The sequence below is a fragment of the Acipenser ruthenus genome, chromosome 21 (genome assembly GCF_902713425.1).
Source record: "Acipenser ruthenus chromosome 21, fAciRut3.2 maternal haplotype, whole genome shotgun sequence".
NCBI lineage: Eukaryota > Metazoa > Chordata > Actinopteri > Acipenseriformes > Acipenseridae > Acipenser > Acipenser ruthenus.
Window position 1 is genome coordinate 9,074,552 of NC_081209.1, and position 22,911 is coordinate 9,097,462.

Here is a 22,911-nt window from a genome sequence, read left to right on the forward strand (position 1 = left end):
TTATTATTTATTTCTTAGCAGACGCCCTTATCCAGAGCGACTTACAATCGTAAGTCACCCTGGATAAGGACTTACAATCGTAAGTCGACTTACAATCGTAAATTCAAGACACAGGTTTATATAAACGGATGTGTTTTCACTGACCTATTCCCACTGTGTTTTCTTTTTATAAAAGGAGCTCAGTAGATTAATATCGTTATAGGGGAGTGCTAGTTGGATCCAACACTCTTTTGATCCATAAAATTGACCACCTGATCCCTGAGTAGCTCTCGTGGTAAAGCCATGTTCGTGTGGCGTGCATTGCGACTCGTACAGACAGGAGAGCGCTGGTTCCAGCCCTGGCTGGGTGATCACGCCAGCCTTTGCTGGGGATTCCACAGGGAGTGTTGCATTGGTGGGCAAAATCGACAGGGACCATTTCTTCTAAACGTTCTAAATTGGGGTAAAAAAAATAAAAGAAGTAAAAGATTTAAATTGAATGAAATAAAATAACCCCTAAATGTGTTTTTTTTTTTTTTTTAATGAAACTTGCATTGATTCTGATGTGAGAGAATATTTCTAGGCATCCCTGTCTTTTATTCTCAGAATAGCAACTGAGTGTTTTTCTTCCCCTGTGTGGGAATGAGGAGGCTGCTTCACGCTATGAGACAAGGTCAGCTATAAATATAGGCTGTAATTCATCTCCAATTACACCTGCAGTGTCCCACAATGATGTTTCATTTGACATTCAATTACATGACATCTGCCATTCACGTTCTCTGGGATCCCAAATCATGTTGTTCTACAATGACAAGATACTGTACAATTTCAATAAACACGTCACACAGGCTTCCATTCACAACACAGCCCAGCCTCCTGAGCGATTACTAATTCTGTTCAAGTCGGACTCTATTAAAAGAAAGCAGATCTCACTGATAGTCCTGTTTTTTTGCACCCCTCTAATGAAGCTTTAGCTTTAGAAACGTAAGCCCCCCTGGAGATGTAAGTAAAACCAACCTAACACTTATCAGTCCATTCACATGCAAGACATATTCAGAATACTTGAGCCGGGGGGGGGGGGGTTACACTGTGTCATGTTGCACAGACTTATGATTTTAAATGAGTTGTCCCGAACATGACAAATTCCTTTGCTGTGGAGATACATGTAGGTGTAGCTTTCTGTACAGGAGTACATTTCATTAACCTTGTCTGCTGCTAGGTTTGAGGCACGCAGGGTTGCCCATGTGGTAGATTTTTAAATGCCTGCAATAATTTGAATGTAAAAGTAGTATTCAAACCACGGGGCGTACACAACCATGTCTATTTGACTTTATCGTTAGGATGAAGAAAACAATTGACTGTGCCGAGTTTCTGAACACCCACCTGTTTAACATTATTGACTCACGTGACCAGGTGTTCTGCAAAGAAGCAGGTGATTGGGATCAAGTTTATTCTCGTGTTTCAAAACTATTTATAACCTTATTTTTTTGCAAACCCTCTTAAAAAAAATGTTTGTGAAATGCCAGCTTCACGATTTAAAGCAGGGGTGCCCCATCCTGGTCCTGGAGGGCCGATGTCCCTCCTGGCTTTTGTTGCAACTGTGCCCTAAATTACTTAATTGGACCAATCAAGCCCTTATTAGAAGCTTAATTGGTCCAATTAATCAATTTAGTGTACAGTTTGAACAAAAACTAGGAGGGCATCGGCCCTCCAGGACCAGGATTGGGCACCCCTGATTTAAAGGGACAGAATGTTTCTTTTTGCCTGTTTAAGCGCTAATGTAATGCAAACAAGTATGTTCATAACTTCCCCTACCACAGCTGTAAAAAGTAGTAAAGCCCTGAGTATTGTTCACCATTACCTGCATATGTACTGCTGCATGAAATACAGATCGCTACGCACAGAAGAGGGCCCTCCATATATCCACATATTCTGATTACCCTCAATATCTTGTCAAAGATATTGGCGCAACCCGGTTTCTTCACATTTGGATAAGCAGGCCTCTAGATGCAAGTAAAGACATACTCATGGAATAAGGATGGACAGACAAGCCTCTCTTTATATCCCCAGATTCTAATACTCAATGTCTGAACATTTTCATCTCCAATGGATAATCAGTTCTGTAGAAATTGTATATTATACAGCTTGTATGAGGGATCAACCAATCACTTTTAAGGATTTGTCAAAATTCCAGTACATCACATCCTGTGTGCCATCCCGTGCATAGATAATGTGACACAATTCTGAAGTAAAAAAAAAAAAAAAAGTTTAATAGTAGTTTGAGTATGATCTTAAGTTTTGATTTCTAATCATATAATACGTCCTGTGTAGGGTGTCTCTTGATGGAAATCATTTTGCAGTTTGAGCAGACTGAAGCGATGATAATTATCGACACCCTACACAAAACTTATCAATTCCTAATAGGATCAGCTGAATAAGTATAAAAGATACATTTCCAACTTTCTTTACCTCCGTTTCCATTTCTCACCTACATTTCCCAGTTTCCAGTCATTCTGCAGTTTTCCTATGTGTGTCCCATAGTTTAACTCTGCATTTACTATCACTTAACCATGCTTTCATAATGCTTACACCATTAAACACTGCTATGCTTTTACTATGGGAAACATGTATAAGGGCAATAATACAGTACATTAAACAAACAGCTTCAATGTATCTCCTGAACAGTCCTGTACTGCACTAAAAGTTCTATCAGTACATGTGTTGACAGTAGGTTAGAACAGAGGAAACGAGTCAACACTATACAGGGCGTATTAGACAAGTTGTCAAATATTGATGGCCACAGGCCAGTAGAAAGGCAGGAAGTTCAAGCCCTGTCAAACAGCCTTGCTCTGAGAGCACAGTAACCGCAGTCAAGCTCCACCCTTCAGTAGTACAGCAACCTTGAAACTTCATTCTTAAAAAAGGGACTGGGTTGGATGATTTTGGTCTCTACAACAGTTACCTCCATTGTACACACAATTTCTTTTGTACACACGTTTCTAAATCCAGCAAGTGTATGCCCAGCTGCTTCTTGAGTTTTACCAGAGCCACGGGGAGGTGTGCAGGCTAACACAGCTGGGCAGGCCCTGACAAGCAGGGTAAGTGTGCTTTCCATTTTAAAGTGATGTCGTCTCTTTTTAGATTCTTATTCCATTGCATGCCTTTTACCTTGACTCTAGTTATCCATATGCAACCGCTAGACAGTGTCTGCCTCATACTGTGGGCTCTATTTACCATAACTTTGTTTTGCTATGAATGCACAATACATTTGCCATTGATGTATGGCACCACTGTGCAATATATGTTCCAAATCCATCGCGTTGCCATTGCTGGTAATGCTGTGGTCTGCTAAGAGCTCTTTTAGGGATTATTCAGGGTAATAAACTGGGATTGGAACCCAGTGGGATTTTACACTATACAGAAACTGCTTGTGTTGTAAAATAAGGCAATTCATCTGAATGGATGATTGCCAGGCAGATCCTTTTTTAAAATAAAATGAATAATGCACCATTTTCTTCTCCTCCAGATTGGGCCTCTCCTCTGGCAGTTTCATATTCTCAGTGATTGCACATCCTCTCTTACCCGCTGTTGCTCTATGCAGACCAGGTTTGTCAGTGTGTGTCTGATTCCTGCAATTGCTACTCAGAGACTGGACTGAGGTTAGATAATGCCTTCTGGTAATATGAACTGCACCAGTCCTCCAGTATAGTCCTACAAGCAGCATTGCTCATGTGTCCCTTGACCTCTTTACCTTATCTGTTTCCAATCCTTATAGTGTCCCTCTGCATCAGAAATCGATTGCTAACGACTCCTTGTAACGCAGTATCAAAAATCAGGGACGCCTTCTAATCTTTTAGTCAATTCACTCCTACTTGTTGAATTACAGCCTGTTGAATTTTAACACAATTTCATTTTTTACAACACAGCAAGGTGTGTGGAAGAAAGTAGCAAACAGCTCTCAAGGAATTCTATTTTGAACATGACCCTGCAGTTTTAATTTAAAAATAAATCTCCATAATGTGGGTCACTGGGGTTAGACAGAATATATATAACACAGGTGATCCTAGGAGCTTTGTATTGCTTGTTGTGTGCCAGAGAATACTGACCAGTCCATTGTCAAGTCTTGTATTAAAGCTAACAGTGTTCTATGTGCTTTTTATTCCCACAGATGGATTCCAGTATTCATACACTACAGAGGTGCCTGGAGAACATTTGCAAGGTAATTAAAAATATAATGGTGCTTAAATACCATGATCATCCAACTGCACACTAAATTTCACATCTGATATTAAATCACGTTAAAGATTTGCATTAAACTTTTTGAAAAATGTTTTACCATAAGTTATTGTATCAGATTCTGGGGATTTTTGGAGTCTGTCCTCTCATCCATCTGTCTGTATGTCACACTTAAACATTTCAGCAGGTATATCATAAAAATAAATCTCAATAATGTTTTTAAATTTCAGACCTCAGGCCTGCTTTAATATTAGTGCTTGTGACAGCTTCCGATAGTGCAGCTCTTATACTGTGGTTCAGCCCAGCCTTTGTTTGAACACCACCCATTGAGTTCATACCCTTTGCTTTGCAGACCGGAACTCCTTTCACTGTCTGTGGTCAACTTATGAGAGCGGAAATTATGAGCAAGTAGATTACACCAATGAGCGCAAATAGGACACAAGACACTCATTGTCTCCAAGTTTAAACTAGCTTTAAGCTTTTAAGAAACACTTCAGCATTGTAAATAGCAAATACCATTTAAAGCAAGCCATGTAACTTTTTTAGGTGTTAAATATGTGTGGATGCTTTTATAATTACCAACACAATTTTAAATGGACATCCAACACAATCCATTTTAACCCACTTATCTAAACTGTGTACAGGCATTTCTCATCTGTAGTTAAGACGTGGTAGCCAAGCTTTGAAAATACATTCTCTTACCTCTTATTAGCACTAGCTGGATTTTCACTGGTCTCTGCTTTCTTGTGTTGAAGATCTTTTGGTTCTTTGCTTGTGTTGTGTGATGCACTGCCATTGTGGATGCTGTCTCCTGTCGGTGAGATGAGGGTAAAGGCTTTATAACCACGAATGAAGACTGGCATAGTGGTTAAGAAGCTCTGTTGTGGTGTGCAGGATTTCTGATTCATGCCCTGCCTCCTCCCTGTTACTTTTATCACAGGGTGGTGTAATAAAACACGAACAGAACAACTTCCCTTAATTAAATAAGCTGATTAGTAGGGTTATCCCACTAATGCAAAAGGAGTAAGATGATTAATTTATGTGGTTTGAGAGGTAAAGCAGCAATATGCATCATGAAACTTCATTTGTAGTAAACTCTGTGTCAGACAAATAACCCCAATAATCTGAGTTGGAAACCCAACTGATATTTTCACAATTATTGCAATAATACAACTGAAACTACTTTTTTGAAAACGTGGCCCAACATCTTATTAACCGAGCTCCCCTGGTTAAGCCCTTGACATCATAGTTAAGAAGTTGCTGCTTCTTCCTGGTACCTTATCATGTGTGATAGTTCAAGTTCACTCTTGATCTAGACCAGGGGTGCCCAATCCTGGTCCTGGAGGGCCGATGTCCCTCCTGGCTTTTGTTGCAACTGTGCCCTAAATTACTTAATTGGACCAATCAAGCCCTTATTAGAAGCTTAATTGGTCCAATTAATCAATTTAGTGTACAGTTTGAACAAAAACCAGGAGGGCATCGGCCCTCCAGGACCAGGATTGGGCACCCCTGATCTAGACCATGTGACGTACAGCAAAGATACTAGGATGCAGCAATCTCTGGTGCTGTATTTGAAAATGTCCTTTTGGAATTCTCAGCACAATCCAAGAAAAACCAGTAATAAAGCATGGGTTAGCACTCCTTTAAGAAGTAGGATTTGATGGCTGTATGTTTTCTGTGCAGGTGATCAGAAAGGCTAATGATGTGCTGTGTGGAATCAGCCATCCCTCTGTCTGCAGTGAGGTGCTGCTCTCCGATCAAGGGAAGTCCTACATCTCAGGTATGTTCACAGTGTGGTATTTAAAAATCACTAAAACAGGGTCTATGTAGGAAAATAAAAAGTTTCCTAGCATCCATCATCAACCTAACCTACCTGTATGCTGTAAATGAGCAAACAGGAATGTAGATATAAACTCTGGAAAACAGGAAGAAAGAGAGAGCTTGCCTAACATTCTGCAGTATTTACTAGTATTTTTTATTTATAAAAAGATCTGTTGGAAAAATAGTAACAAATCTGCAACTGTAAACTAGATTTTGTGACGCATCAATGTAAAACAAGGCTGTGTTACCCAGAATCTACTAACCATCACCCATTTCCAGAACTGTATCACCTGCTTTCTGTCCCCAAAGTCAGTTCACATTACTGTAGGGATCAGACACAATGATTAACCCATCGTACTGTCAGTGTTCTGGCAATAGATAATTTACACAAGAAATGCTGTCTATATACAGCACCAATACAAAGCTATGAGTCCCAATAAAAGGCTAAATGTTTTGCAAACTGTACTTTTTTTTGTTTTTAAAGACGAAAGAATGAACGTAGTAATAGCTCATTCAGTGTCACGCGAACTACGATATAAGCCCCTCAGTGGCTGAGGGGGACTACATAATAAACAATGCTAGTAAAAAAGACTATATCAAAGCCTTGTAGGGGTACTTCTAATGGATTATCCTATTCGTTTATTTAACTCCTGCAATAGTGCTGCATATAAGAACATGTCCTATCTAGTTTATAGGCACACCATATGAACCATTGTACTCTATGGGTCCATTTAGGTCTGTATTGTGGCTGCTTCTTGTTTTTAAAAGCCTGCACTCTAGTGGTCCTGTGTTGTTACAATACTGAATATTTTGGATTATATATTTTACTTTGAATTTGATGTTTAATGTGTAAACATCCAGCTATTTTGTATTAAAAAATATACATCAATATATAAACTGTGTTATATTGCTATTTTGTTAGATGCAGCATTCACTGTATTTTCTATAAAGCTCAATTCCTGCTGTTGTTTTTATATTAAGGTGTAGTTGAGGTTTACAAAGTGTCTAAGAGAGTGGAAGGAGGCATGAGAACCCATGGCTTCGTAAACGAAGCTCTCCAACGCAGCGTCAAGGACATTGAGTTACTGTGGAATAATCTACAGGCGTTCCTAACATTCAGCCCCGCTGTATTACAAACGCTGGTAAGAAAGCAAACTTTTGAAGGGGTTTTAACCAAACATTTAAGGAGCAACATCCTCACTGGTCCTCTTACACTCATGCTAAAGATCGTATTGTTCTTTGCTTGTTTAGGGTCCTCATTCAGAAAATGAGGACCCTCATATGCTGATCATGTCCATACTTCCATCCATCCGTCTGGCTGTCACTTGGTGAACATGATCACTGCCTTGATTTTGCACCAAGCTTCATCAAACCTTTATCATACACTACTAGCCTCCTGTAGACGTTTCACGTTTGGCTGGAATCCACTAAACTCTTTATTTTATACAAATATTATGAACCTCTTGTATGCACATGCACTGTTTGTTTTACCTTAATTTACTATGGCAACATTTGCCTTTTTCTGGGATAATAATAGTGCTTCTCATAGTAAATGTTAATGTTGATGGTCTGATGCAGGCTTTCCAAAGTTAAAGGAAAAAAAATACAATATCTCCAGTTTAAGGTGGTTTGCTACAGTTTATGATATATGCAGTGTAGTAAAGTCATTTACATTAAAAACAAGTAACTAACATACATCCCCTGCTACTACTGTAAATTCTAAATTTAGGATGAAAAAGTTAATGACTGTGTCATATATCAACAGTATGTATAGAACAGTATAGGATAGGAATTAGCAATGAAATGTTTAATCACAATTAGATACTGTAAGTGGTTCTGTGCAAAAATATATGCAAACAATATGACATACAGATGGACGGATTTACAGACAGACATCTCCATATATCCCCAGAATCTGATACTGTCAAAAATATATGCTACATAATGTTAATAGCAACTTTCATGACAATTGGATAAGCTTTTCTCCAGATATGTGCCAAAATTGAAGTGTGGCATAGGTACAGACGCTTGCATGTACAACCTCCTTCACTATATCTTCAGAGGCGGATAAATCAAAATAAGAAAAATAAGTACAAATAAAAATATATGTTATTTTCTATTATTGTCTCTGGGAAAAATGTCACAATTCATGTACTTGTAGTAATGACAACTTGAACATGTTCGGACAAACACAAAAATATATGGGGTCCCCGAGTGTCTCTCCTGGTAAAAGCACGGCCGCGTGGTGTGCAGGGGGAGTCACACAGTCAGGGGAGCGCAGGTTGTGTGAAGTTGCTGGTGTTCCTTGGGGATTCCACAGGGAGCTCACATTGGCTCTGGTGCTCTCCTTGGTGCTTGGTGCGCTCAGGCTGACACCTGTAGGGCTGGCCTTTGTCCTCCTGAGGCAGGTAGATCACTGACATCTCTAAAGTTCCTGGGTATAAAGACCATTGGCTTGGTCATGGAATTGGAGGACTTCTTTCAGTTCTTCTGAGCTATGTGGGGAACTGTTGCTATGGACTTTCTAAATTACAATCCATAATACAGTACTTCAAGTTTAAAAACGTTGTCCGACATGTTCACATCGTATTTCTTGCTTTGTGTTTTGCTTTACTGGGCTGTATAGCTTGTTTACATTTAGCTGTAGAAATGACAAGCAGAAATAAGGTAAACATTTTTTTTTCTCCTAACTAGTTAAAACAAAAGTTGTAAAAACTATGAGAAATGTCACAAAGAATACAATTGTACAGTATTTTTACTTGAAACTAAGCCTCAAATAACACCAGCAACACACTTTCAGAACTCGACTTGCCAAAAGTAGCATAAAAGTGAAAGATGATGCATCGGTCCAGTGCGTTGTGAAATGTCCAAGTCTGCATTGCTTTCCAGCCCACTGAAGCCTATCTAAACGGGCTGGTTGATGTACCTCAGCCCGATCTCCAATATGAATGCTGTGGGGTTTGTCAATCACAAGTGTCCATGGAAACAGAGGTATGTTTCAGCTTCAAAGGGCCTTCATTTTACCTGTAAACCCTTCTCCTTCTTACACATACATGTATTACAAACAGATTTTACATATTACTAACTGTGATGTACTGTGTAACTGCTGATTTATTATTATGAAACACTGTACTACAACCATGACCTTTAATGCCTTCGCGAATTTGTATTTGGATTTTCTTTAAGAGCTCATTGGTCATTACGTTGGCTTTTATAAACAGAATGGCTCGATTTAGGTCACAGCCCCTAATAATGAGGCAGCTGTTCATATAATGTATTGCAACAAATTAATACTAGAGTCTCAGTATAAGCAAATGGGGACTGTAAAAGAGTGGGCCTTAATTGTGAGGGGATCATTATACTGAGACCTTAAAGGTTTTACTGCATATAGTTAAATAAGAAACATTGAAACAGTATAGCTATTATAGTGTGGTGTCATTTGAGGCAAACCATTTGATACAAATAATCTTCAGATGGCTGGATCATGTCCATATCAGGGTCTGCAATATATTCAAATTCTGTTTCGTATGGGGCTATTTAAATCCACTACTGTTACTTAATTGAAAAGACTCCTACATCCTGTTCTGAAACTGAGTCACCAGTTTAATGACAAGGCCCACAACGTTTTTACATACAGTTATATTCATCCTGTACACTGTCAAGTGATAAATTACACACAGAGGATACTCATCAATCATTAATAGTCTCTCCAGTCACCTTTATCTTAAGAAGACAGTTGCAGAATGTGTGCTGTCGTTAACGGCTGCTAACCATTTTTCACAAGGTTAATTAAAGGAGAACGGCTGTCTGATGTGACAGAATGAATCATTTGGCACAAAGAAGCAATCTGCCTGGACTAATGAACCATCTTAGAATGCATTTTTTGTTTGTCTAATATGAACAACTGAAGAATCGAAGCAGTGCCTTTGATAATTGCAGTAGGTTTAAGTAGGGATAGCTATGAGGGAATAATTACCCCCAGATCTCACCTTCTTCTCTTGAGGTCAGCTAAGACCTATTGATGGGAGACCCTTGGGTTATAACCCTCAATGATTATCAATCAGGTTCCATGTAATTCAGTCATTAACAGGGTTAGACAATTCAAAAATAATAACCACAATTATCTTCAATTACGTTTTAACTTCCAATACGTGCTGCGTCCTCCCTAGTTAGTAGTTCTTTCTGATGCACACGTAACTTTTAATTGCTTCTCTGTCTCATTTTTGCACCCTAGATTTTTTAAATGAAGCTGCCACTTTCTCCCACAGGGGCAAAAGAATGAAAGTAAATTTACCTTGCTTGATTCAATCAGAAATCCAGAAGAGATAACAAAAACATATCTGTTGCAAGTGCTTGTCCTTTTTAAGCACGAGTATTGCAGAAAACAGGATTCTCAATCATTTTCTGTGCAATAAACAGGTTGATAATATAAATCTATTGTCGTTCAACAGTGGAGTCCAATACAATAGGCTTGGTTGCAAGATACCTGTATGCAGCCTTAAAAGAATTTATTTATTGAAAGAATTATACTAACATTTAATATGAATTGTATCTGTATACGTTATTACCATGAATAATAGTGACAATGTATCTCATAATATTAAGTATGGATGTTATATATTATGTATGTGTATTATGAGCTGTGGAACTCAAAATACTGAATAATATGAATGGTTGATAATATAAATCTATTCTAACCTTGCCACTGGGGTTTATTCATGGATTTAAACAGTGGCTAAATACCACTATTTCAAATGAAATTAGGACCAAACCTGTCACTGTGCTTCCTTTTAAAGATACAAATGCATTGAAGAGATGCATGCACACTGTTAGAGAGGTTGGGGTTTACAAACTATTTCAATGATTTAATGGACAATGAGAATACTGTATTTTTCAAAAGCAGGAGGCAAAAAGAATGTGTAGACTCCTTACCAAAGCCTTCAAATGCAATTGAAAACATCCATGTGTATGTTAGTATACATAGCAATAGAATATATGCATTGAAAGGTGTTATTATTAAAAAGTAAGAGGACTTTTTTCATTAGGTTAGGCCATTCCTCATCACGAAACAAACACAAACAGAAGTCTAGCAACATGCGTAACAAAAAGCATTCATCTGGGTAGACAGCAATGTGAGACTCACCAGGAAGGTACAATGATCAATGCATGTTTAATTGAGGCTTGCAAAATAAAAGCCATGCCAATCTATAATGGGTAATTGAAGCACCTTGAAGTGTTAGTATTAGATAATTGCACATAGCATGGGTTTTGTTATTTGGTACTTTTTAAAAGCCACCATAAGGATAGTGGTGCCATAATTCACATTTAGTTTAAAGATCCATTTACCTAGCCTTTAAAAACTAATTTCCTTACCTGTCCTCTTCAGAACAGCATTTCTCACAAGTGCATTATTGGTGTGTGACGATAAAGTCTGGAAAAACAAAGATCAAAAGCAAAACATTCTTGTGAGAATGTGATTGAGTGTTAAAATGTTTGCTTTGGTTACCACTCATAAAGAACAACTTGATACAAGCTATCTTAGTGTATTCTTGTTCAGATTTATTTTGTATATGATTTTCTGTTTCAGTCATCACATCCTGGTGACTTTTTAAAACTCAGAAGTTTAAAGCAATACATCAACAAGAAATACTGTATAAAACAAAATGTGGTATTTCTGACATCTGGGGGAAGAGTGTCGCAGAGTGTTGATGATTACTCTGGTGTATCAGCTGTACTTAGAGTTTAGACTTGTTTGAGAGCTACATTGAGGCCACATGGGTGTTTTTCACTTCTGATTTTAAAAAGAATAGCATATAAAATAGAATACATCAGTTAAGATGTGATATTATCTGTACAAAGTTTCTCTTTAACACAAAAACATATAACCCAAACACAAAAAAAAGATTGATTCAGATAAAAAAAAAAGACTGAACTTGCTATAGAATGGCATTTGAAATGGTTCTCAGCGGTTCTTAGTTCTGCTGCTCCAATATTATCATCATTTTTCTTTAAATCTGTCTTTACCTGGCTTTGAACTTGGTTTCAGCGTGTCTGAAGAATCCTAAGTGCCAGGACAGTGTGACTTGGGTGAGTCGGTGTGGCTGGCAGAGCTGAAAGGTCAAGCCTGCTCATGGCTCACGATAATAACTCATAATTGGAGCAACAGAGCCACTCAGAATCGTTATAAACATAATGGGGAATGTAATAATGCAATTGGAATTACATTTGAAGCTAATTACTCTATAAAATGCACTCATGTAATGAGCCAGCTTGCCAAAGCAATGGATTTTTAACTTTCCTGATCACAGTCTGTACTCTTAGTTTGAGCCTTGTAATTTGCTACTAAAAACACCCTGTTTTTAAACTTCAGGTTGCTTCAGACAAAGACATCCTGAGCTACAATGAATGCCGCTACCATACAAGCTGTGCCAACTTCTGGTTGAATTGTGTAGATCTAAACCTGCCATTCACCCCAGCACAGAAACAGGGTTGAGTCATGTATTATTGTAAATGATGTATATTATTATTTGTTGTGAATATCCAGTTTCTTAATTGCTGCCCAACCAGTGCCAACAAATATCCAGTGACAAACAGAACGAAATGATTGTAACTACAGTGAAACCCACTTAATATCACTCTTGTTAATGTCACTCTCCTCTTATTAATCACCACGCTAACATATCTGTATTTAAATGTCCCAAATATAAATTATAATGGCACAGTGCAGTATACAGGACACTGCAATGTGTATGTTAAAGACTTCTTTAGTTTTTACATGTACAGTAGACTATTATAAAAAGTTTTTGACATGTATGTAATGTATGCACACTATTGTAATCAATGCAATATTTGTTGTTTTAACACTTCTGTGTTTTAATGCTTATATGTTAGCAGTAGATTTTGCAGCCTGGAAAACAGTAAGCAACCACTTAGTTCAGGTGACCTTAAATACAGATTTTACTGTATTATCAGTCTTTATCCATCAATCTTTATTTTATATAGTGCCTTTCATAGTGGACCACCATCACACAGCGCTTTACAAGATGCAGATTTTTTCTTTAAAAACATTAATGGTGGGAATTCCTGGTTAAAATGTTTAAGAATTTTGATAAGTTCAATAAAAAAAAAGGTTAAAAGCGTCTTATTAAATATTTTTGTCATATTTCTTAACTCTTGCCTGTTGTACACAATTCATTTGTACCTTATTATTTATTTATTTATTTATTTATTTATTAGCTGACGCCCTTATCCAGGGCGACTTACAATTGTTACAAGATATCACATTATTTGTACATACAATTACATTATTATGTACTGCTATCTGTTGTTTAAATCAATGAACACAACCAACACCTTATGAAATACATACATTATTTTAAAACATATGGGACACCTGTTATTTTGTCATGACAGAAAGGTACAAAAAGACAACAAATCAAATATATTTCTATTGTAGTTTTTATTTTAAACACGTTTCTGTTAACCAAAAACGAGAAGTATAAAGATCGACAGTCACATACAAAGTTATGGACAACACAACCAATATATAGAAATACAACCCATTGTATATAACATTAAACTAACACCATGTGTTGCTTAAGCCATGTGCAATAGTTAAAGTGTCGATTTTCATTGTAATACTGACTGCAAAAAACGACTTCACTATTGCAGTGCATTAGCGCAACTGCTATTTGGTCTACATACACAACCTGTGTTTTGACCCATCATCCTGTGCCAGTATAACTGACATTAATAACACTTGGTCCCTCTGTTAAATATGTTTGATATTGTAGTCATGCAGAAAATCACAAACACATTCAGAAACGCATCAATTTCAGGCACATTGGGTATCTGATCATGAAGGAATGTGTGTTTTAAGTTGCATTTTACACCCAAGATAACTGTATTACATGATAGGGGGGTCAAGCTAGCTTCGTTCAAGTATAGTGAGTGGTAAAAACACATTTAGCATGGAATCATCCCTTTGGTGCCCTCTTCATATATATCTGGTATCTCCCCAATCGGCGATGTTACCATTCTGACAGTAACCTTTCCGTGAAGTCTATTCTCATAATCTATCAGCTGCTTCCAGAAGCCATTATTGGGTCTCACGATGGGCCTGCGAGCCTTCACCAAACGGTGCGCTTCCAACAATGTCATATTGCGGTATTTCATCAGATACGCCAGGCACAGTGTTGCGGATCGACTGACGCCCGCATTGCAATGCACCAAAGCGCGGCCGCTCTTCGCTCCTTCCTCTTCAATCCTGTCAGCTATCAAATCGAAATACTCATTCAAGCGGGAACGAGGTGAGTCGGCGACTGGTACTCTGACATACTCGACGGCTGGGAAATGCGTGTTCACTACGTCTTGGGTGACATTGATAATACAGGTGATCCTACTTTTTGAGACCAGCACAATATTGTTTGCTGCTCTGCCACTGCTAAGGTATAAATGTTCCGTGATCTGCCCCAAACCAGACAGTAGCGGCACTGCAGGGGCTCCTGTGTCCTTGTTCATTGGAAAAGAAGAGCTGGACGGTCGCTACTTCTGTTTCCCTCTGCTGCCTTACTTGGTGTCTTCAAATAAAGATGGAAAATGGACAGTGTTATTTTGAAATGTATTTTTGACATGATAATGCACAAGAGCATATTATACTGTGGTATCATACCGCAATATAAAGTTTATTTAAGAACAAGTCACCATTCATTAATACGTCATGGACATGCAAATCTTCTTAGCCGAGCTTAGTACGGTATGGTTAAAAACCTTAACGAAAAGACAACACCTAGGATCAAAACAGTAGGCTATATATAATAAACCTGTAACTAGTGTATAATGTTATGCCTGGACATGGAATTCAAGTCAGAGCAAACAAATGAAGAAATGGGACCCCACATTACAGGGACGGGGTTAGGGTTGTTTTTTATTTAACATGGGCTACTTTATTCACAAGCTTCTAGAAAATACTTCTTTTAAATAAAAAAAAACACCCTCTCAGTGAAAAATCTTTTAAACGCATACATTAGTACATACTACACGTAAATAACCACAGTTTGTGCCATTTAGCATTACTGTACTTACACTGAGAATGATATAAACAACTACTGTACAGTCACGCCGGCATAGGTTTGTCGTGTGACACTTCCTGGTTTCCTACAGGGAACGCAGAGGTCCAAACTTAAAACGCGTTTTGATAGTCCCTTAAAAAAAAACACACAAAAAAACGGCGTATCAAACAGTTTTATGATTAAACACATTTTCTTCTTCTTTTTTTTTATTCAACCTCGCCTTGAAAATATGCAACTTGGAAACCTTTGTAGAAAATATAATTTTAACGGTGATGTCATTTCTCTGGTTTAAAAACGTCATAAGTATCACATCACGACATAATACGAACAGGCACACTTAAAAAATAGATTTTTTTAAAAAATTGTATTTGTTAGTGTATTTATTTGCCATTTATTTTGGTTTATTTACCCTTTTCTGTAATGTCTAATGCAAGCGTTGATGTACCGGTGTCAGAGTTAACATTTCCCAAACGGCGTTCAGACGAAATCGTCTTTATCAAGTGAGTTATCACCAAAATATTAGATAATACAAAAAGGTACCATTTCAGATGGTAAAATCAGACGTACTCCCAAAGTATATTAACATGTATATTTAAAAAAAAAAAAAAAACGTTGTCGTTTTTTGTGTGCATGAAATGTGTTGCAGGGATATCTTTTCTTTGAATGAGGTTAATAAGAAATCACTTTGATTGTTTTCCGCAAGATCATCACATGACGCGCTTCGAGCTGCTAACAAGCACCTGCCCAGAAGTAGACTGCCTCGAGCAATTAATTATGAAAATGTAAATAGACAAAGAATTCTTCTTATTACGGTAAGGGTGCCCCCTTTTTTAGTATAAAGCTTCATCGTCAGCCTTTATATGAACTCCGTTTCACAAGAAAGCAGATCTGGTTGACAGTCCAGTTTGTTTAGGTGATTTTAGCTACATTACAGGTTGGGGTAAGTTATACTTGGGGTATCAATCAAATTCTGAGCATGAGCCCTTCGAGGGAATTAAATATTTAGTTTACTGAACTCACTGTGTAAAGTAATCTAATATTTATTGAACGTTTTAATTGTACTTAAATTATATCTAACAGATAGCTTTGTGTGTAATTACATTACTGGTATTGTGGCCTCTAGCAAAGCATCAAAAAGGCATACAAACAGACCCAACATGTCCTCTGTACATTCAATACAGGGAGCGCAGTTGGTATAATGCACAGTACACTAGTGTTATTGCTCTATCTTGTGGCTTCCTTGGGGTACTGCAACGATCCACCCACAGCATTCACTAACTTTTTTTTACTGTTTTGTGCTAAAGCACACCTGTGGCCTCAATTGTCAATACAGCTGTTAAACATTCTTTGTCGATTAATACCGCATTGCTTTAACCTAGAGGAGGCTGTGTGGTCCAGTGGTTAAAGAAATGGGCTTGTAACCAAGAGGTCTCCGGTTCAAATCCCACCTCAGCCACTGACTCATTGTGTGACCCTGAGCAAGTCACTTAACCTCCTTGTGTTCCGTCTTTCGGGTGAGATGTAGTTGTAAGTGACTCTGCAGCTGATGCATAGTTCACACACCCTAGTCTCTGTAAGTCGCCTTGGATAAAGGTGTCTGCTAAATAAACAAATAATAATAATAATATCCTCTGGCCATATCTATGTAACAGACCACACACTTTGACACAGTGTCTTTATAGTTAGTAGTACAAACTTGGTACACTGCTGTATTCCATTATTCTCTTAACAAACTTCCATTGCAGGTGGTGTCCAGCACATGTGAACCATTCCACATTGTTTCAACCTCTGGACAAACAGATCTTTTTCACAGAGCCATTTTGCTTAATTTTTACAAACCATTCAGTCTGATCTGATATTGTTAAATAGTAAACTGCCAATCCTAGTTATTATGTTTATTATTACGATTATTATTATGAAGCATTAATGCCTGACACAGTTACCATTATCTGACAACTGTGACAATCAGTAATAATTTCAATATTAACACTTTAAATGTGTTATTAGATTTCATTTTGGACTTCATCTCTAAGGCTGCTTGAAACGTATGTCCCATTTAAAACGAGCTTCATGTAAGCCTTGAGAGGGATAATGGCCGCTCTACTAGGAACATGATTGGTTGACCCAGAAGGTTTATGTTATTATTTTGAGTCTAGGCCATGCATACATACAGCTGAAGTGTAACATTCTGTCTCAAGGAAAAACAAGAAGATAAAATGAAGAAGAAGGTCAGTCAGAGGCACGAAAGTTTGGCGAAAATGTTTCTAAACGAGGTCCAAAGAAAGAAAGCATGCTGGGCAAAAGAGAAAGCCTTTTTCATGATGGGACTAACCCTCGACACTCAGTAAACGCAGCTCTGCAGGTGTGCTAGCAGGCGTCACAAGCAACCATATTCAAGTCCAGGGAGGCAGACAGACTGACAAGCAGGCAGTAGTTAAGTGTTTGATGGGAAATAGTGGTGGGGTATCTGACAATTGTGTAGAAATGTTCAAACCCAGATTTAAAGGGAACCAATAAATAGGATCTGCGTGCCATTCGTATGAAGTGTTGCTTTATTGAGAACAATGGGAGAAAGGAATTCATGTGGTTTAGTAGTTCTGTCTAAACGGTGTATACTGTAGTGGAAAGAGAGTCCATGTTATTTCTAAATTAACTACCAAATTCAGCACATCCTTGGTACAGCTCATGCAATGAAATAGTCAAATTGTGTAAATAAAAATTTGTGTAAATGTTTGAAACAGTAAATAAATAGTGTTTACAGAATGTACTGAAATAAACCTTTAGCAACAAAGTAAATGAACTGCTCAACCTGAAGATTTTTTGACTCAATTTGAACACCCTGGTTTAACCCTGTTTATAAAATGGTTCCGCCCACCCTGCCCCACCCCACCCAAAGTGAATAGGCTGTCAAGTAAATCAGGCAGAGTGGTTCCAAGCTGTGCTGGTAGAGACATTTTTACACAGGTTGGAACACTTGTTAGCCAATGAGATGGCTCCCTCCATTCTTGTCCTTTTATAAATGAAATTTATTTTACACAATCACATGTGTTGCATGGTAGCCCTAGCACGTTTTCGTAGTTTCACACATGGAATTACATTTTAAACCTGGGTCCGAGAGGGAGGACATTCATTCGAATTCTGGCTGAGAAATATAAGTTACCCCAGTGTTGTGTCTGATTCATTCCCATGTGATGGGGGTCTACTGCCTCATCCAGCAGGCCAGGTGATGGACCCTCAAACCAAGCGGATTGGAGGCAGTTGTTCATTCTGTACATCACATACTCATACATTTCTGTGTTGTGGGGAATTTGTCCTGAATTACTGAAAGTGGCTGTGATACCATCAATGGTACAGCACACTACATGTAGCATTGAATAGTCGCCTAGTCTAATAATAATAACATTGAGTGTTGAGCTCAGAAAGTGGTAGTCGCCTAATTGCATGTCATGTGATTGTGAACAAATAGCCCCAATCTGTTACGTTCACAACAGTACAGTACATTCACAAACGGAGCAACATACAAATTATTAATATTTTTTCGACTGGTTTTACCTCAACATTTGCAATCTATCAAATTAGTACTTGTTCTAACCCTACAGAACGCTGATGTATTCTTTTCACAAATTAGACTTTCACAGAAACTGTGTGCTAACCACCTTGTGTGAAAACCCACACCCGGAGCACCACACTGCCTGCGTCACATACAGTGATGTGCCAAGTGGCCTGAGAACATGCAGTGCCAATCAGACACTGTCATTTCTTACATTCTCACACAGCTGAATCAGAGGTGTCTAGAGAGCCAGTGCCGAGTCCTTGCCTCTCACACTGCTAAATTAATTCAGTGGCTGATGTCTCTTGAGTTTAGTTGAAAGGTTTAGTGAGTGGATAAACATTTAGGGCTGCAGTCAGCAAGCATGTTTATCTCTACCTGCATTTAAGTCTGTTCTAAACTGTAAACGCAGCTAACCCAAAATACAAGAACATTTGTCAGCTCTCTCAGGTCACATTTTTGTATTATGAATTCCAGTTGGAATTTGGTTGAAGACCCGCTCAGCTCCAATTTGCATGTGTGTTACTATTAGCCACACCTAAAGTTAAATGCCTGGTAAACACTCTTTACTGAATAGTGCACACCCACAATCAACTCACAAAACAAACCGAATAATGAAGGCAGATAAAAAATACAGGGTGGGTGAAACCACTTAACCCTTGATTTGTAATGATTGTTGATTGTACAGTACATCACTGAAAAACACCCCTTAAACAAATACTGGTTCATGGTACAGTTTACTGTGTTTATTGCAATAGAGGTACAGTCTTAGCTGGATCCTCTCCAAGGCCACACTATCCTTTTTGTATTGCAGAGATCAGATTTGAACACCAGTATATTATAGAACCTCGTCTTAACCTTTGATTTGCAATCTACACTTTGACATTCTATTTTTCTTTTTCTATTGCTTCCCCATGCTGTCTGGTTGTTGACAGCGATGAGTCTATTACCAAGGTGTTTCTCATTCTAGTTCTATACCAGCTGTTTGGTATTTGAATCCTACATTTTTGTGTGTGAATCGTGACTGACACATTGACTTTCAAACCTCAACATGCGTGGCGAGCGACGGAGCAAGACGACAGAATTCTTAGCTGCGCTTCCTGAGATTTCATCAGCCTGGCAGCAAGAAAAGAGAAGACAGCAAACTGTCAGAGACGCTAAAGATTAGCTCTGCCTGTGGGGATCCAACTAGCTCCCTCAAGCAAAGCCTTCCTATAATCACAACTGAATCCACTGCCATTTGCACTGGGCTACATTTACATTTATTTGAGATTCCTTGACCTTTTCAGTATGCAAGGAACAAGCATAAGATTATACTGTGCATACAACAGCGACTGACACTTTGCACCTTTTATACAGAGTCCACATTCAGCACACTGAAATGTTAAGTGTTAAGATGTTACAGCTGGCTATCTCTGAAGTGACTACATGAAAAGATTATGAGTTAAGATAAGGACGTTTTCTTCTTTTGTGGAATTCAATTAAACTGCTATCTATTAAACTGTGGCAGACCCTTGTTAAAGAAACCACCAGACCAGAAGAGGAATACCTTATCTAATAAACCAAGAGAGTCTTTATAAACATTCTTTCAATTACTTTGTTACTATTGCCCACCGTAGGTTAAAATATAATTGCTTTCAATTGGAAATCCCAGTACAGTCTTAGACACCTTCAAGAAACTAAAACACATTTTTGCTATGAAGGACAAACTATAAAATGGCTGTTTTGGAAAAGAAAATGCTATTTCACTTGGAGAAAGGCTGTTTTCTTTGAATTTATATCTGATTTATGTCTCTGCAAAAACCACTACTGGAGAAACAAATGTAGTCATGTTTCAAACGAGACATATTTCAGAAACAGTAAAAGAAAATTTACATTTGAGCTACATGTGTAAAACAAATGATACTCTGAATTCTAAAATTCAACCTGCAGTATGCCATGACACCTCTGTGGGGAATAAAGTATTTTCTGTTCTGCTGAGGTATAGTTTATGAACTTCATGCTCTTTGGGTCAGACCACCGTGGCCTAACCACAAAGCTAGCTGAAACCAGTTAAGAGAAATAAAAATAGAACAGTGATAGAATGGTCAGAAGGAGTCCATAGCAACAGCTGTCTTACCCAATTAGAAGAGAACACAGTTTGGCTAGGCTAGACAGTCAATCAATTTAGAACACATACACTGGGTTTATGCCTGGTTGTTTTTTATGTATAAAAAGGCAGAGGATTCATCATATAAGTGAGTGATACACTCCCAGTATACAGGTAGATCGGTGCAGTCTAACGCTGGTATCATATAACTAGTTTGACTAATATGTCTTGTCTGTCGAAATGTTTGCAATAACTGTCTGTTGTCTATAATCATGCAATGATGGAATCATTAAATAAACTGTGTCATTTGATTTGGTTTACCTAAAGAAGTTGTAATTGTTTTTATTATTATATATTTATGACACTAAAGGCATTAAATAATTCATCCACAATCCTACACCTCACAAATAATTCCAATTCATAACAACTAAAGTACTGTATTGAGCTTCTCCCATGCTTTATTCTCAATATCAGTACAGCATGTTGTAATCTAGACAATATGTCCAGCAATTATAATACAGAGGAAATCTGTCATTGGCTTTACATAAAACACAGTTCAGCACAAATAGTTACGTGTGACAATTCATCAGCATTGCCTCTGGTGATCATGTCATCCTACAAGAAATCCCATTGTGTCGGGGGTACAGTGTCACTGCTGTAGCTACATTTAGGCTGTTGCTTGCTTGTTACACTAGTGTCAATGCATCACGTATCAATGCGTCAGTGCATCAAGATACCATAAACATAATGTATACCCTTCATTATCAAGTAAAAACGTATTACTGCTCACTGTCTGTCACTATTTTATCCCTCCAGGCACCAATTTTCCACTATAAGCCTCAACTGCAGTCAATATTTATATACTACAGTATAAGAAATTAATTTGCACAACATAATATAATGTGCCTACAGGATCTTGTTTGTCTGATTTTCCGGTCAAATTTTAACAGATAATAAATACTGTACTGCTGTATTTCCTCTCTCTTAACAGGAGCGATCTGATATTTCACTGCAGTGTAGCATTGTTCATGTTCTACAGCAACAGCTAAAAGTCCCCAAAAATTGCTACCCATGTTGCACTTGCTTTCTTAACCCTGTAATGCCCAATTTCTGTATCACATGGGATACAATGCTTAGCCACACCTCTATATTATTATTTCTTAAAATCCAAACTCACAAACTAGACTTTTTCATATGCAGTCGACGGCCCTGACTGTGGTTGTAACGTTAGTATAGAATCTTCTCTCTCTATATAGGCTGCAATAAAGTTGCAACTCATTGTTTTGCTGGGTGTGCTCTAAAAGGGAGATTTGTTATGATTGTTTAAAAGACAATGATGACAGGACAAAAAGTCCTGTTACTGAACAGTTTAGTCATTGGCTTCGTGTGTACGCTGGAGTTGAATGAACACAAGCCCCCTGAAAGGTCAAACGACCCCGAGCAGGCCTTTAATGTTGTGGAGCCCCTGCTGTGCGGAGTGTGCCGTAGGGGCGGTGCGAGCAGGCGCAGCTGTTAGGCTGTTGTGTGACTAGTTTAATCCAGCACTCTGTCATTGCCTTGAGTGTTAGGATAGATCCATCAAAGTGTACTCCGCTACCTCTAGCCTTGTGCAATCTTTCTATGAGTTTGGTATCATTTTCCTTTCCCAATCCTACAGAGATTACTGCTCCTCTCTGCTATAGCCAAATAGGATTCCTCGGGAGTTTTTTTTCTTTAGCATGGTGCTTGAATGAAGGCTGGCCTGGCTTGTAGTTATATGGAGAAGCATTGAGCTAAGACTTGAAGATACTCCATGAATAACACAGATGTTTGTTCTATGCCGTTGTCCCCCACCAATGTTTAAGCCAGGTTGTGATAAAAAAGAAGCACTTTATTGTCAGCAAAACAAAAGGAGGGACGATTTATGGGTACATTGCATATATTAGTCCTTTAAGGGCTGGTAAGGTGGCTGTATGTAAATACAGGTTTGTCATTTGTCAAGGGCACAATTTGCATAACAATAGAATTGGTCATGTGAGGTAGAGGACATTTACACAAAAATATGCCATACAAGCAGGCAGGTGATAAAATGTTTTTGTCTCTATTTATAATTATTACCATCAGGGAAACCTGCCCTTTGGAACAACAGCCAGTACTCTCCAAACCCTTCTTTTTTTACAGTGCAA

At 38.1% G+C, this 22,911-nt stretch overlaps 2 protein-coding genes across 2 annotated transcripts; one reads left to right on the plus strand and one right to left on the minus strand.

Moving 5' to 3' along the window:
• The first annotated feature begins 2,729 nt into the window (after positions 1–2,729).
• Positions 2,730–13,169, plus strand: LOC117427636 (synergin gamma-like). The gene is made up of 7 exons (XM_034045801.3): positions 2,730–3,077; positions 3,506–3,585; positions 4,148–4,198; positions 5,899–5,995; positions 7,018–7,178; positions 8,926–9,027; positions 12,407–13,169. Exons 3-7 carry the CDS (start codon positions 4,148–4,150, stop codon positions 12,527–12,529), a joined length of 534 nt encoding a protein of 177 aa, XP_033901692.2. The 5' UTR covers positions 2,730–3,077; positions 3,506–3,585; the 3' UTR covers positions 12,530–13,169.
• Positions 13,170–13,349: 180 nt separating this feature from the next.
• LOC117427203 (dual specificity protein phosphatase 18-like) lies at positions 13,350–15,229 on the minus strand. Its single transcript, XM_058994781.1, has 2 exons — positions 15,121–15,229; positions 13,350–14,615 (listed from the first exon to the last, which is right to left on the minus strand). Exon 2 carries the CDS (start codon positions 14,554–14,556, stop codon positions 14,002–14,004), a length of 555 nt encoding a protein of 184 aa, XP_058850764.1. The 5' UTR covers positions 14,557–14,615; positions 15,121–15,229; the 3' UTR covers positions 13,350–14,001.
• Positions 15,230–22,911: the final 7,682 nt, after the last annotated feature.

Bases quoted from the DNA above. Each gene is read 5' to 3' on its own strand.
- LOC117427636 (XM_034045801.3), top strand. From the start codon at position 4,148: ATGGATTCCAGTATTCATACACTACAGAGGTGCCTGGAGAACATTTGC. The intron at 4,199-5,898 runs GTAATTAAAAAT...TTTTCTGTGCAG, and splicing joins GCCTGGAGAACATTTGCAAG to GTGATCAGAAAGGCTAATGA. The intron at 7,179-8,925 runs GTAAGAAAGCAA...ATTGCTTTCCAG, and splicing joins CCGCTGTATTACAAACGCTG to CCCACTGAAGCCTATCTAAA.
- LOC117427203 (XM_058994781.1), bottom strand. From the start codon at position 14,556: ATGAACAAGGACACAGGAGCCCCTGCAGTGCCGCTACTGTCTGGTTTG.